Here is a 17,245-nt window from a genome sequence, read left to right on the forward strand (position 1 = left end):
TTTAGAAAAATAAAAATTTATTTCTTATTTACACCATAGTTTAAAGTGGGTTGTTTGCGGGCTGTTATGGTGCTCTGCTCCATGCTGTGATACAGAGAACCAGGCTCCTTCCATCTAAGTTCCTAGGTCCTTGGAGTCTTCCAGTGGAGCCTGTATATCCAGCCAGTGGATGAAAGAAGAATAATGATACATGGCTGAAACACGAATGATTACATAGGCAGATTTTAGTGTCTCACTGGCAGTGGTACACATTGCTTCTGCCTACATGCCACTAGCAAGGACACATAGTCATGCAGCCACAGCCATTTGCAAAGGAGCTGAAAAATGTAGTCTAAAATTGTGCCCAGATGGAAAGGAAAACAAGATTGGCTAGAACACACAGGCATGTTTGCTACAGATAGACAAGTGTTCATTCAGAATCTTACTTTTTCCTCTACACAGGTACACAAGAATATTTCGAGTGCCAGAGTTTTTGAATCTCAGCAATTCAAATTGGAGGGGTCAAGATTATGACTTATAGTGCTTATTAAAGAACAGTTTGTTTCACAGTTAACAAAGTTTTCTGTAAGATTTTTGTTTCTTGTTACCTAGAGGTCTTTGAATTTAGTCTCTTCGTGATATGGTTTGGCTCTGTGTCCCTTCCCAAATCTCATGTTGAGTTATGATCTTCAGTGTTGGAGGAGGAGCCTGCTGGAATTTGGTTAGATCATGGGGGTGGATTTCCCCCTTGCTGTTCTCATGATAGTGAGTGAGTTCTCATGAGATCTGGTTGTTAAAAAGTGTGTAGTTCTCCTTCACTTGCTCTCTCCTGCTGTCACATGAAGACATGCTTAGTTCCCCTTCATCTTCTCACCAGGATTGTACGTTTTCTGAGGCCTCTCAGCCCTGTTTCCTGTATATCCTGCAGAACTGTGAGTCAGTTTAACCTCTTTGCTTCATAAATTACCTTGTCTGAGGTAGTTCTTTACGGCAGCATGAGAATCGATAAATATACTTAGCAGTCCTGGGACTTCTAGAGAGAACACACCTGTAGACAAAATTATAATGCAAGTAACTTAAGTTTGCTTTCAGCTTGGGGAGTAAACAGAGGTTGGTGGCTCTCATGAATAAAAAGATTTGTTTTGCTGTTCTGAGGCAGTATCTTTGGAAGGTGGCAGGAAGCCAAAGGATCTACTGTGTGGTTGTGATGAGCGGCAGTTGAACATAAAACCTCAGAGCTTCACCCTTGGAGAAGGCTTGAGCCCAGAGAATCAGTGGACTTGAAGAGACTATAGTAGACCTGGAGAGTGGGCACCTTGGCATTAACTAGTACAGACCAACACCGGGAGGTAGAGGAATAGAAACACCAGATTTTTTTAAATAATGGTCTTCATAAGACCCAAATTTTCTTTTATGGCTCAAAAATGAAGTGGAGGGAACCCAAATACAGTAATGACAAATTAAATTACCAATCTTCCTGGATGAGACCATGAAGTCAGACTATTTTTTGTATACAGAAAAATCTGAAATACAGTATCTCTTTCTTACCTGAGAAGATGGCTACAAATACATGCCTTAGAGCCATTAGGGCCTTAGTGCAGGGAACCTGAGTGAAATGAGCTCTCAGAAACGTGAGAAAGATACATGGGGTGCTGGGTTGCAATGCAAGGTCTTGGGAGAGAGGTGGAAAGAAAGTTCTAGGAGGGCTACGGTTATGAAAATGTGTTCCGTGGACTCCTTGAGGTCCTCAGGACCCGTTTGGGTGTCTATCAGGTCAAAACTCTTTTAATAATGATGCTAAGATACCATTTGCCTTTTCCATGCTTGTCTCTCATTCTTCTGTGACTGTACAGTGGAGTTTTCCAGAGACAACAAATTGAGTAAGAAGCAGATAGGAGCATTAGCTGTCTCTATTAAACCAGGCATGCAAGAAATTTGTAAAAATGTAAAACAATGACACTCCTCTCACTAAATACTTTTTTTGTTTGGAATTATATGGCTATATTTTCTAAAATATATAACTTCTGTTAACATGCTCTTCATTGCTGTTTAAAATGAAGTCAACAATAAATATATATTTTTAAATCTCAATTTTAATTTCCAATACAATAGATATTAGTAGATATAACCCACATGAAAGAAAAAAAGTTCTTTAGGAACTACAGTTTTAAGAGTGTAAAGAGAGTCTGACACCAAAAAACTTGAGAATGTTGGATTAGAGGACCCAATCAGTGTCGAGAGAAATCAATTCTACCACTTGTGGACTAATAACTTCAGAGTATGTGAAGCACTGCGAAGATAGATTGTTTCTCCTGGAGAAGTATCTTTACAAGAGCAGTAGTAATTAGCCAGGGGAGACTGGTGTAGACAGCCATTAGTGAAATAACTGAATTTAATACTGCTTTATACCGCAACTTGCAAACCTAAAAAGTTGCAATACTGCCATCTAGTGTTCTATCTTGAACTTGAACATATTTTAATATTTATTTTTCCCCTTAATTTACAATTGCTTTAGAATTGAATGACTTCCTAAGCCAAATTTAACGGTGTGCCATGCATTTTTAAGGTTATTTCACCAAACATGTACCTTTAAATATCCTCAATGTCTTTCCCATTTCTTTTTGTATATAATCTCTTCTTTCTTCTTAGGGTTAGGATAACTGGAGAAAGTAGGATTTCAACTTACTTATACCTTGTTCCAAACTTTATGTTCCTGTCATTACAATGTAGAATGATTGAGTGGGAATGTAGGGAAACTGAACAAGTAACTTACCTCACTTTGATTATACCTGCCTCCTCTTTCAATAGTCTTTTCTTTTTTGAGATGGGGGTCTTGCTCTGTCGCCCAGGCTGGAGTGCAGTGGTACAATCTCAGCTCACCTCAACCTCCCCCTCCTGGGTTCAAGTGATCCTCCTGCCTCAGTCTCCCGAGTAGCTGGGATTACAGGTGCCTACCATCATACCTGGCTAATTTTTGTATTTTTAGTAAAGATGGGGTTTCACCATGTTGGCCAGGCTGGTCTCGAACTCCTGGCTTCAAGTGATCAGCCCAACTTGGCCTCCCAATCCATAGTCATTTTTTAAAAAAATAATCTTTTTATTTTGGATCAATTTTAGATTTACACAGAAGCTTCAAAGATAGTGCAGGGCGTCCTGATGGCCCCCTCATCCAGTTTCCCTGACTGTCAGCATCTACACTTCTGTAGAAAGCCACACCCACTAGGTGCCTGGCACAATGGACAGAAGTTGCAAGCCAGTGAATATGACTGAAATTTCAGAAATAGAAACCTGGGGGTCAGTGAGGGTGGGCTGGGGGAACCAAAAAGTTTACCCATAAAAGAACAGGACTTGGATTGTTATCAAATTTCTCAGTAGCCATACTATAAAACCAGGAACCACTTCCTTCAAAATTCTAAGTGAATATTATTTTCACCACAAAATCCTGCACAGAACTGCATATTAAGAGCAATGTTAGACTAAAGATAATTCCAGAGCAGCTACAGAGTTTTGAAATATTTATGTACCAGGCCCCCTTGATCAGACAGTTATTCGAGGATGTGCTTCTCTAAAGAAGGAGAAGAAACAAAGAAAGAGAAAGACCAGGGGAGACTGAGGGAGCGTCTGAATGACGTGAAGATCGTGGATCAAAGCTCCATGGTGGCTTAAAAAATAAACAGTGTGGGATGGAGCAGGAAGACAGAGTTGTTTGAACAAGTCAGAGATGTATTCTTCTGTCAGAGTGTTTGGGGATGAATTAGTAATAGGTATAGAGAAAATAAAATAAACATAAAGATCAGGCAGTGGATTAACCCCAGAGAAAATTGAAAGTTGCATGTAAGCAAGGTATGTATACTACATGGCTCAGCTTTGAGCCGTACAGACTAATAGTAATATAAATATTGAATTCATTTAGATGAAAAGGTAATTTTACCATGTTGGCTAGATGGGGGAAGGTAGAAGAGTAAGAGGGAGGGGGAAGAGAGAGAGAGAGAGAGAGAGAGAGAGAGAGAGAGAGAGAGAGAGAAAGAGAGAGAGAGAGCAAGAGAGAGAACACTAGATCCTCTGCCCTTTACTCAGAAGTCAACACTTACCTAAAATTGAAAAGAAAAAATAAGAAGCAATAGCCTATTCTTTAAACAACATGGGATTAAATTCCAGAAGAAATCATTGAAAGTGGTTACCTCTATAGAGTAGGGATCAGGAATTGGGATGAATGACTAAGGGAAAATTCTATAGGATTATATGACTTTTTAAAACAATGTGCATGTTACTTTAAAAGGTAAATAGGTGAAATGAGGGCCTTAGCACCCAGGGTTATCAATTGTGTGAGGAATCAGGGAGTGCTGGGAGAAGAAAAGTGCAATTGATGGCCTTGTACAAAGTGTCTTGGATTCTTATCAAGGCGGTGGCAGTCCAGTGTCCTTTGTCCTGCTTCCTTCTTGTTTGCATCAATATTTGCCTTCTGAGGCTCCAGTCTGGAGTGAGAGCTCATTTTCTGTTTGCACAATTGCCTGGCTCCTCTGGCCAAAGGGCGTTCTGTTTCTGGCAGCTGAGGATTCCGGTAGACAGCTTCTAAACCATGGCTTTCCCTGAGGGATTTGGATGGGGGGCAGCCACCGCAGCTTATCAAGTGGAAGGTAGGGGCCACTCTCTCCCCTTCACTGGGGTGGGAATGCTTTATTTTTGGTGTGTTCTGTGTACCTGAGGAACACGGTGGGGTAAAGAGGCACAAAGAAAAGCAGCAAGGAACTGAACAATGTATCAAGTCCACAGTGAATTTGTTTCCCTTTTCGAACATGTCTGGGTGGAGGCTCACATTCTCTTGTCTCTGTCTTTAGACACAAGGGTGGAGGGATGAAGAGGTGAAAATTAAGCTGTAGCTGGATTTTCACTGAGTCCAAACTCAGCTGAGACATCAGTTTACATTGGATCAGCTGCTTTTATAATTGGTTTCTAGAACCCATTTGTCTCAACTCCTCTACAAAGGAGAACCATTTCTTCTACTGGCTGGGAAAATATTGGGTCAGTTTTTTCAAAGAGCCCTTCATTAATTGGAAAAAGTTCCCTGTTCTATTCGTAGTGAGTCCCAAGCCTAATCTTGTGTGCCACCCTATTTCCTGGGGCAGCTGAGAAGTAAATGGAAGCAAATAGCAAAAAACAGGCAGAGTAGCCTTGGAGTCAGAGTTCTAGTCCTCATCCTCCCACACACGAGTGTGTGAATTCTTTGTCCTCCTTAAGTCTCAGTTTCTTCATCTGTGAAATAGGAAGATTAGCTTTACTTTTCTAAAACACATATATTCCCTCCACCCAAGGGAGTTAGAGATTGTTAATAGCTACCAAGGGGAAAATATTTATTTGATCAAATAAGTATGTGAAACCCTGGATTAAACACAGCTCAGTGAGTTATTGTAGTAGTTTCTTAGGACTGCGGTAATAATTGTCATGAACTGCTGGGCTTAAACAACATAAATTATCCTCTTACAGTCTAGAGGCCAAAACTGGCCACCGGAGGATGTAATTAGCTGGGTTAAGATGAGATCATACTGGCATAGGGCAGAACTGTGATCCAATATGACTGGTATCCTAAGAAGAAGGAAATTTGGACACCAAGACATTTGGAAATTTGAAAGAAGAAAATGTGTGCCAGGCACGGTGGCTCACGCCTATAATCTGAGGGCTTTGGGAGGCCGAGGCGGGTGGATCACGAGGTCAAGAGATCGAGACCATCCTGGTCAACATGGTGAAACCCCGTCTCTACTAAAAATACAAAAAAATTAGCTGGGTGTGGTGGCGTGCGCCTGTAGTCCCAGCTACTCGGGAGGCTGAGGCAGGAGAATTGCCTGAACCCAGGAGGCGGAGGTTGTGGTGAGCCGAGATCGTGCGATTGCACTCCAGCCTGGGTAACGAGAGCAAAACTCCAACTCCATCTCAAAAGGAAAAAAAAAGAAAGCAAGAAAGAAGAAAATGTGGACACAGAGACAAGGAGAACATCATGGGACAAGAGAGAGAGATTGGAATGTTACTGTAGGCTAAAGAGCAGTGGCCACCAGCAGAAAGTAGAAAGAGGCAAGAAGGATTTTACCTACAGTCTTGGTGAGGCATGGACCTGCAGACACCTTGATTTTGGACTTGCAGCCTCTAGAACTGTGAGAGAATACCTTTATGTCGTTTAAGCCTTTCATGTTGTGGCTCTTTGTTTCAGCACGCCTGGAAAACTTCTACACCAAGAAAAACAGGTTAATCAATCAATGAAATAATGACTGCTCTGCTAAGTGCTGCGGTGATGATAGGATGTCGTGGGAAAGGGTCATGTGGAAATCAGTTCTTCAGGATGGGTCATCAAGGAGGATCTCTGTGAACTAGCATTATTCCATCTAAACTTAAGGGGTGAGGAGGAGAGTGCCATTTGAATACGGGGAGAGCTTTCTAGACAAAGAAACAGGACAAGTTGATCTCGGTACAATCCATGCTGGTTGTGATTCCAAGCTTTGATACCTGTTTCCCCATCCTCTAGAATGGGAATGAGGAATCATTGCTACACAGTTGTGATAACTGCCATGTAGAAGACATCTCCCGCTGAGTGATTATGTATATTATTACACGTATATGATCTGTGATACAAAACTCTTTTTTTCTTATATATATGAACTCTGAATTGTTTACTTTTTATTTTATTTTTATTTTTCTTATAACAAAGCTCTTTTAAAAGGACATCTGACAATGTCCTGGTTAACTCGGCTTCCACGCTACCTTTCTTGCTATACAGGATCTTCTTTTGTCTTCTTCCTGATAATTTCCACTTTGTGGCAGAGGGTGACTGAATAGGCCGACTCTCTGGGAATAAAAACAAAAGCAATGATCTTGGTGAGTTTCCTTCTCAGAAGAGAGGTCAGAAAAATTAGAGAAAGCATGGTAGAGCACTGGAATGGAGTAAATAGAATCAGATTCTAAAAACGACAAAACATTGGTGATTATGAAGATGTGCTGTGGGGCAAGCCTCTTTAGATTTGGAGTCTATCTCTCCTTTTAATAGATTTGTGACTTTGACCAAATGACTGATCTTCTCTGTGCCTCGTCACCTGTAAGATGGAGATTCTTGTGGAGTCTCCTGTGTAGCACAGCTATGAGGTTTAAATAAGATAGTATGTGTTAAGTGCTTGGCATTTAGTAAGTGTTCAATGTATGATATTCGTACTTGGAGGGCTCACAAAAGGATTACAAAGAATGATACACTGTGGAACTCAACAGTTAATTTGGCATAAATATACAATTAGTTATATAAGACAATAGAGTGGGTTTCAACTACCAGCGTTCGGTTCCTGCCCACTTAGGACCTGGAGGTAACCTTAACTGGTCCATTCTGAGCTCGTCTCTTCACGTGATCTCAATAGTGTTGCATCTCTTCTGTCTGCTTGGAGCCAGCTTGTCCTATGCTCTTTGGACTTGGGCTTGTTTCTGCCATATTTTGAGGTCTTTATTTGCAGCCTCTGACCTGCCATTAACTTTCTATCTATAGCTTCCTGGGTAGGGTACTTGATCCAGCGTGCTCTGCCAAGAGCCATCAGTCTGCTATCTTTGTCAACTCTCAGAATAACTTTTGCATTTCTGCTTGCTTTCTAACCTAGGAGCCCTTACTGATCCTTTTGTGCTGTGTTTGAATTTTAGCTCAGCACTTACTAGCAGAATGACTTTGGGCAAATAATGTATTTAAGCCTCAGTTTCCTTATTTGTGAAATTTGAAAAGTAGTCATACTCATTTTCTAGATTTGTTCTGGGGATTGAAGAGGTAAGCATATGCAACTGTGGTGTAAGAGTGCCTGGCATGTAGTACTCACTAGATACTGATATTAATGCCTGTACTATTATTATTTTTCTTGTTCCTGGCTGAATTCTATTGTGCTCTGAGAGAAGGAGAGTTACACTGTCTCCTCCATTTAGTGAAAATGGTCATTTTTGTTTTGATTGCTAATTAGAATCTATTCCCTTCTTGTTCATGCTTGGCTAGTTCACCAGCAGTTGCCAGGAGAGTTACTGTTTAACCATTTCTCCCACCGTTGACTGGATTACAGTGCAGGAAGTTAACTTGTGGCTTTATCAAATCAGTATGGCTTGGACTCTAAAGCTGAGGACAGCCTGTCTCTTTTTAATTTTGATGATCTTTGCACTTCGTGCTGCCCTGACCCCTGAAGGTCTGTAGATTCTTTGTAAGTCAGAGGCACGCAGCAGAACTGAGGACTGAGCATGAATTGTGTTTAAAAAAAAAAAATCTAACACTTTGAAGTTTTCTTATAAAACATTACCATATATCTCTTTCTATTGTCTCTCCACCGTATTTCAAAATACTGTTGTCTGTATCCATATATTTGTTTTGAGATGCTCTCTTGAATTCCCTGAAGAATAACTAGGGTACCTTCCCTCACTCTCATTGCAAAAATGGAAATATTTTGTCTTCATATAGAAAATACTGTTGGGGTCTTTGCAGGTGGGGCTCGCTGAGCAGGGCAGGGACTGGGCCTTATCACTGGGTCTCCTAACACATTGACTCCTTGGTTGGGTATTTGCCAGAATCACCGCCTTTCCTTTGTTCTGGCCTTGTTCAGATCCGTTCTCTCTCTCCTCTGGCTATTTCACCGTTTATGGTCTTAAGAAAGAGTTTAATGTTTATTATCTAAGAGTTGACTGCATGGTGCCTTGAGCCTTTTGGAGGAAAGCACAATATAAATCTAATAATAAATAACAAATAAATGATAAAAGCAGGGGGAAAATTATGTGTTTTAGGTGAGTTGTAAAAAACGGTGTAAAACCTATAAAATGCATTTGTTAGACTAAGAGGCAGGGAAGCAAGTGCAAAAATCATTGTACATGCAGAAGTGAGTCTCCCGCGATACTTTTAAGTACAGAAAAATTCCCATGATTTTTAACCCCTTGTAAAGTGGACTCTGTCCTCTGTTTTTGGCTGGAGGGAACGTGAGTCACAAAACCACCAAGTAGCTCTGTGTTGTTTTGTTTACTTTGATGGTTGGCCACCGAGGAGCTATGGAAATGACATTTAGGACCCAATTCTACAGTTCTTATGAGCTTATAACTCCCAGTGATTTCAGGAAAGGCTCTTAAGGGTTCGAACATGCTTTGCAAAGTCCCACAAATCCTAAGCAAAGTCTAAACTACTGTGTTAATGCTTCCTAGTGTGATCTGAGTTTGTGGTTCTTAAGGAGCCGAAGGCATCAGTTTTATGAATGTTATTGTGAATCCTTGATGTTGCACTTGATGCTAATATAATAGTCGATTTTAAGTTTGACTTTGGTTTTATGGTCGCAGAAATTGGGGTTTGCCTCAGGTTTGGGTCCACTCTGTTTGCCATGATATGTTAAAGGTAGATTCTTATAGTTAAGACATTTGGGTGTTTTTTTTTTTTTTTTTTCTCTCTTAAAACATTGGAAAATAAACACGGCACTTACATTTTTTTGGCTTTAAGTTGAGTTTATGGTGTTTCTATATAGGCATTTTTTGTTTGGTCCTTATTAAAAAAAAAAAAACAAAAAACTCAACTGATCCACACAAACCTGAGCTGGAGGCACACTTCTTCTGCTTGTTGTAAATGTCAGCACAGGCCCTATATTTCTCTAAGACCACTTCCTGTTTTCTTTCTTCACTCAACAGATTTTAATTGTGTGTCTTTTCTCTGTTTTCTGCTAAACCTCATGGATTAAATAAGCATCGCAGTTTGAGACTTGATCTCTTGGCTGCCCTTGGTATTCATCCAGAAGAGGAATATCCATATAGATCTGCTCCTTTTCTGGACCACCTAAGAAAGAAGGAAGGGAAGCAGACTTAAAGACTTGGTCATTTATTTCTTGATATTTAAGGAAACAGGGAGCAGAGAAGTGGATATTTACCAATGAAATTTATCGTAGTTCAAAGTTGACATGACAGAAACCACTCTTATTTTTTTCCCCCAGTTTCAAGTTCGAAATTCAAGGCAGGATGCAGTGGCTCATGCTTGTAATCCCAGCACTTTGGGAGGCCAAGGCGGGCAGATCAAGGTCAAGAGATCGAGACCATCCTGGTCAACATGGTGAAACCCTGTCTCTACTAAAAAATACAAAAATTAGCAGGCATGGTGGTGCGCGCCTGTAGTCCCAGCTACTTGGGAGGCTAAGGCAGGAGAATTGCTTGAACCCGGGAGGCGGAGATTGCAGTGAGCCGAGATTGCACCACTGCACTAGAGCCCGGCTCCTGGAGACAGAGTGAGACTCTGTCTCAAAAACAACAACAACAACAGCAAAAAGTTTGAAATTCACAAAATATCAAATATTTTCCTCCTTTTTCATTGTACCATGAAATTAATGATGTAGGCATCATTCAAAGATTATAACTTAGGATGATATTCAAATATTAATCAACAGATTTACTGCCATGCTCACCCATCAGATGCCAACTGTAAACAGTAGGCATAGACTAGATTGGCATTTGCACTGGCAGGTCAGAGTGGATGTCAGCCATAAACAACTACCAAGGCCACGTTTAGATGTATTCATCGAATTTCAGCCTTGTGCTTAGGAGGGGGACACATCTGAAATATATCAAACTCACCTTTTATAGACTATTACTGGAGAGTTGAATCACTTCTCCAAGTCTCCAATTTCTCACTTGCAAATTCCTAATGCTGATCTCTCTCTTTTTAAAAAATTTCATTAGATGAATGTTGGAGACCCTTTTCTTACATTTTGTGCTTCTTTGGATCTAGGTTAATTCCTTTAATACTTTAGCTATGTTAGGACTTTAGCTGAATTCATTCTATTTTTCAACTCCTCTGTTGAATATTTATTTTTGAAAATCATATTTCTAACTTTTAGGAATTAATTATTTAATTGCTTCTGTCTTAGGAACTCCTGTTTTATTTTCTCTATGTTTTCACCTCTCGAATCTCTTTAATAATGCTAATTTTAAAAATTAAGTTCCTGATCCAGCAATCTCCCTTCTGGGTATTTACCCCACAGATTTGAAATCAGTACGTAAAAGTGATATCTGCATTTCCATATTCATTTCAGCATTATTCACTACATCCTTATTGAAATCAAACTAAGTGTCATAAACAGACGAATGGATAAAGAATATGTGGAATATATACACAACGAAAAACTATTCAGCCTTATAAAAAAGGAAATTCCGTCCTTTGAGACAATATGGATGAGCCTGGAGGACATCATGCTAAGTGAAATAAGGCAGGCACAGAAAGAGAAATACTGCATGTTCTCACTTACATGTAGAATCTAAAACAATCAAACCCATAGAAGCAGAGAACAGAATAGTGGTTACATAGCTAGTGGGTGGGGGGAATCTTGGGAGATGATGACTAGAGGGTAAAAAACCTCAGTTAGACAGGAGATTTTTTTTTTTTTGAGACCTATTGCATAGGATAGTGAATATGGTTAATAATATAATACATTTGAAAATTGTTGAGAGTAGATTTCAAATTATCCCACCACCAAAAAAAGTTAAGTATTTTAGATGATGAATATGTTAGCTAACTTGATTTAATTTTTAAAATTTGTATTTATAAATAACATTGCTTCATATCTTGTAAACATACACAATTATAAATGATCAATTTATAATAAAAAACTTTAAAAATTAATTTCTCTTTTTTTGCATGTATCATAAAAATAATTTTGGTCCTTATTTTTCAGGTTACTTGTTTTTTGTCAAATGCCTTATGATGTTTATGAATGAATGATTTTATTGATAATACCATTAACTGATTTAGACTTACTTTGAAGTTAGATAGTTCTATTAACTGAGTCAGGGACTGCTCCATAAGCAATAGAATTCTGTGTAAGTTGGTGGGATCTATTGACAGTCAGTTGTCTCACAAATGATTATGGGCATGAAGGGAGACAGTCAAAATTTAGACCTTGGTAACTGCCAGATAACAAGGACTTTAAAAGAAAAGTGTGTTTGATTTTAACTTCTGTGTTTCTTTGCATGTCCTTTCAAGTTCATATTTTTAGCTCTAGAGTGTGTTCTGCTTTTTTCTGTGGTCTTAGTACCCATGATAGGAGTCCTACCCAGTCACACCTCTCACTTTTATGAAGCATTTCTTAGGAATTCAACATGGGTTAAAAGCAGAACCAATGACCCTGTTTACGGAGAAGAAAAACCCTTCAAATCAGCAGTAAGATAGATAATGCTTTCATTACCATAATGATTGCTCTGAGGCCTGTTCTTCTCTCCCCATTGGTTATCCTAGAAAAGTACTTTAGTAAATGTGGTATTCTGGGACCATTTCTGTTCTTTTGTTTTCAGCTCAGTTACGGATTTCTTCTCTTATTTACTGTTATTGCAATTGGATTGTGAGAAGAAAGGGAATTAAATATGTTCACTGCATTCCCCACCTTGAACTGGAAATCTTTATTAACACAAGTAAAGATTTTAATATAATATTAACTTATGTAGAAGTCTTTATTCACATGCATTAATATTTGGGAGTGCCTCATAAATCATGAGGTACTATTCAAAGTTAATGAATGAATTCCCCCACCCTTTTACCATTGTCATCCTCGTCATCACTAATATATCCAATTTCTAGAAATTTTCTAGTCCTATGCTTTTTAATAAAGAAGATGAGTACTATATACTAAATGTGTGTGTTCCCCTCGGGTTCATAGGTTGAAACCCTAATCCTCATATGTGATGGTATTTGGAGGTGGGGCCTTTGAGAGGTGATTAGTCAGTGATACAGTTTGGCTGTGTCCCCACCCAAATCTCATATTGAATTAAAGATCCTGTAATTCCCACGTGGTTTCCTGAGGGACCCAGTAGGAGAAAATTGACTTATGGGGGCAATTTCCCCCATACTATTCTCATGGAAATGAATAAGTCTCACAAGATCTGATGGTTTGATAAGGTGTTTCCCCTTTCACTTGGTCCTCATTCTCTCTTGCCTGCTGCTATATAACACATACCTTTCACCTTTCACCATGATTGTGAGGCCTCCCCAGCCACGTGGAACTGTGAGTCCATTAAATCTCTTTTTCTTTATAAATTACCCAGTCTCAGGTATGTCTTTATTCGCAGCATGAAAGACTAATACAATCAGAAAGGCAGAGTTCTCATGAATGGGAATTCTGCCTCATAGTAAATAAAAGGGATCCTAGCCATGTGAGAATGCAGAAAGAAGACAGCCATTTATCAACCAGGAAGGAGCCCTTACCAGAACCTGACTGGACTGGCACCTTGATCTTTAGGCTTCCAGTCTCCAGAAATGTGAGGAATACATTTCTGTTCTTTTTTTTTTTTTTAATTTTACTTCAAGTTCTGGGATACATGTGCTGAACATGCAGGTTTGTTACATACATATACATGTGCCATGGTAGTTTGCTGCACCTATCAACCTGTCATCTAGGGTTTAAGCCCCGTGCGTATGAATTGTTTGTCCTAATGCTCTCCTTTCCCCTCATCCTCTGACAGGCCCTGGTGTGTGGTATTCCCTTCCCTAAAGACAATGTGGCAATTCCTCAAGAATCTAGAACCAGAAATACCATTTGACCCAGCAATCCCATTACTGGGTATATAACCAAAGGATTATAAATCACTGTACTATAAAGACACACACACATGTATATTTACTGCAGCACTATTTACAATAGCAAAGACTTGGAACCAACTCAAACGCCCAACAAAAATAGACTGGATAAAGAAAATGTGGCATATATATATATATATATATATATATATATATATATATGTACCATGGAATAGTGTGCAGCCATAAAAAATGAGTTCATGTTCTTTTTTCAGGGACATGGATGAAACTGGAAACCATAATCATCAGAAAACTAACACAGGAACAGAAAACCAATTACTGCACATTATCACTCATAAGTGGGAATTGAACAATATTTGTTCTTTATAAGCCAGCCAGCCTATGGCATTCTGTTCTACCAGCCAGAATGGACTAAGAAAATGAGCTAATGTGGAATTAATGGAATTTCAGACAGAATAACAAGAGAAAGCAAAATACGCAGATGCTGTAAGAAAAGTCATAGTGGATTGGGGGTGAGAAAGACCACATGTCTAGGCATCTGCTTGTGATGTTGCTGATCTAAGCCATTTGCACGTTTCATAATTTATTACTTCCTTCAATTTCTGAACACAGATTCTGCATTTACCAAGTTTTCTAGTACTGGCTATGCAGGCTTTCTTTTGGATCCATATGAAATTTAAGGTGTTTTTTTTTTAGTTCTGTGAAGAAGGTCATATGTAGCTTGATGGGGATAGCATTGAGTCTATAAATTACTTCGGGCAGTATGGCCATTTTCATGATATTAATTCTTCCTAACCATAAGAATGGAATGTTTCTCCATCTGTTTGTGTCCTCTCTTATTTCCTTGAGCACTGGTTTGTAGTTCTTGAAGAGGTTCTTTACATCCTTCATTGGTTGTATTCCTAGGTATTTCATTCTCTTTGTAGCAATTGTGAATGGCAGTTCACTCTTGATTTGGCTCTCTTTTAGTCTGTTACTGGTGTATAGGAATGCTTGTGATTTCTGCACATTGATTTTGTATCCTGTGACTTTGCTGAAGTTCTTTATCAGGTTGAGGAGATTTTGGGCTGAGATGATGGGGTTTTCTAAATATACAATCTGGTCGTCTGCAAATAGAGACAATTTGACTTCCTCCTTTTCTAATTGAATAGCCTTTATTTCTTTTTTCTTACCTGATTGCTCTGGCTAGAACTTCCAGTACTATATTGAATAGGAATGATGAGAGAGGGCATCCTTGTCTAGTGCCAGATTTCAAAGAGAATGCTTCCAGTTTTTGCCCATTCAGTATGATATTGGCTGTGGGTTTGTTGTAAATAGCTTTTATTATTTTGTGATACCTACCATCGATGCCATGTTTATTGAGGGTTTTTAGCATAAAGCACTGTTGAATTTTGTCAAAGGCCTTTTCTGCATCTATTGAGATAATCATGTGGTTTTTGTCTTTGGTTCGTTTATGTGATGGATTACATTTATAGACTTGCATATGTTGAACCAGCCTTGCATCCCTGGGATGAAGCCTACTTGATCATGATGGATAAGCTTTTTGATGTGCTGTCACAATTGCTTTGCCAGTATTTTACTGAAGATTTTCACATCTATGTTCATTATGGATATTGGCCTGAAGTTTTGTTTTATTGTTCAGTGTCTGCTGGGTTTTGGTATCAGAATAATGTTGGTCTCATAAAATGATTTGGGAAGGATTCTCTCTTTTTAGATTGTTTGGAATAGTTTCAGATGGAGTGGTACCAGCTCCTCTTTGTATGTCTAGTAGAATGTGTCTGTGAACCCATCTTGACCTGGGCTTTTTTTGGTTGGTAGGCTCTTAATTGCTGCCTCAACTTCAGCCCTTGTTGTTGGTCTATTCAGGGTTTCGATTCTTCCTGGTTTAGGCTCGGGAGGGTGCAAGTGTTCAGGAATCTATCCATTTCTTCCAAGTTTACTAGTTTATGTACATAGAATTGTTTGTAGTAATCTCTGATGGTGGTTTGTATTTCTGAGTAATTGGTGGTGATATCCTCTTTATCATTTTTTATGACATCTATTTGATTCTTCTCTCTTTTCTTTTTTATTAATCTGGCTAGTGATCTATTTTGATGATCTTTTAAAAAAATCAGGTCCTAGATTTATTGATTTTTTTTGAAGGTTTTTTTTTGTGTCTCTATCTCGTTCAGTTCTGTTCTGATCTTAGTTATTTCTTGTCTTCTGCAAGCCTTTGTGTTTTTTTGATCTTGCTCCTCTAGCTCTTTCCATTTTGAGAATAGGGTGCTGATTTTAGATCTTTCCTTACTTCTCATGTGGGCATTTATTGCTATAAATTTCACTCTAGACGCTGCTTTAAATGCGTCGCAGAGATTCTGGTACATTGTGTCTTTGTTCTCGCTGGTTTTGAAGAACATCTTTATTTCTGCCTTCATTTCATTGTTTATCCAGTCAACATTCAAGAGCCAGTTTTTCAGTTTCCATGAAGTTGTGCAGTTCTGAGTTAGTTTCTTAATCTTGAGTTCTAATTTCATTGTACTGCGGTCTGAGAGACTGTTATAATTTCCATTCTTTTGCATTTGCTGAGGAGTGATTAACTTCCAATTATGTGGTCAGTTTTAGAGTAGGTGTGATGTGGTGCTAAGAAGAATGTATATATTGTGGATTTGTGGTGGAGAGTTCTGTAGATGTCTATTAGGTTTGCTTGGTCTAGATCTGCATTCAAGTCCTGGATATCCTTGTTAATTTTGTGTCTCGTTGATCTAATATTGACAATGGAGAACCCTGCAATTTTCTCTCTGACTACAACTCCAGTTTCTCCTGTTACTTCTTCTCTATATGTATGCTACTCTTTGACCAAGGTAAAGCATATGCAATTTGCTAAATGTGCCATGTCCCTCATGCCTCTGTACCTTTGCACATGGATGTTCCCTTTGCTTTAATATACATGACTATTGGCATCAACTGAGATCAAAAGGTGACAAAGATCCAGCTTATCTCACCTCTAGGCTAGAGCTTCAGCTACTCCAGCACACTGCCTCTTTCATCTTTATCTTTTATGCTACTCTCCCAAGTGTGTTACTGTGAACTTGGCAGTGGTAGTAAAGGACTCAGTGACTAATGGGGCAAAGGAAACCCCTAAACGAGGTTTTTAGTATATATGAACAAATGTTACTATATTATCCATTTGGAACAGCATGGATAATATGCCTTTTTACCTGAGGGCTTTTGAACATAACTCCATGTATCTAAAGATGATAACATCATAAGAAGTGTTGATATGAACACTGCAGCTGTGTGTGTGTGTTTTGCGTGTTGTGGGTGGTGCCGTCAGCAGCTGCTGTGGCCCTGCTGCTTTCCTTCTGCTCTACGATGTGGCCTTCCTCCTTGGGGCACCCTCAACCAGATGAGCAGGTCTGTATTGGCTTTGGATCTTTCTCAAGGTGCCTGCTCTTCCTTTCATTAGTGTGGATAATCAGAATTTGATTGTAAAGTATGCCCAGGCCAAATACAAGGGCTTTTAAAATTGTCTGCTGTTTTAGATTATCCAGGCCACTGATCCCCCTTCCTTAGCGTGGATAATTGAGAGTGGACTGGGCTGAAGAATGTTAAGCAGAACCAATTGACAAAATAAATGAGATTTTAAAAATCCTTTACATTTTCATAATAGAAAAAAAAGGTGTTTTTTTTTTAATCTGAAAAAGCTTATTTTGTATTTTAAAGCTGTAAATTTATTTGGCT

General features: G+C 39.0%; 1 protein-coding gene across 1 annotated transcript in view; it reads left to right on the plus strand.

Moving 5' to 3' along the window:
- The first annotated feature begins 4,480 nt into the window (after nucleotides 1–4,480).
- Nucleotides 4,481–17,245, plus strand: part of LOC101046196 (cytosolic beta-glucosidase) — a 127,520-nt gene continuing 114,755 nt past the window's right edge. Inside the window, exon 1 of the mRNA XM_003927481.3 lies at nucleotides 4,481–4,616. Within this exon, the coding sequence (XP_003927530.1) occupies nucleotides 4,559–4,616 (58 nt within the window). The 5' untranslated portion in view covers nucleotides 4,481–4,558. The remainder of the gene's footprint in view (nucleotides 4,617–17,245) is intronic.

The sequence above is a fragment of the Saimiri boliviensis genome, chromosome 3, assembly GCF_048565385.1.
Source record: "Saimiri boliviensis isolate mSaiBol1 chromosome 3, mSaiBol1.pri, whole genome shotgun sequence".
In the NCBI taxonomy this organism is placed as follows: Eukaryota; Metazoa; Chordata; class Mammalia; order Primates; family Cebidae; genus Saimiri; species Saimiri boliviensis.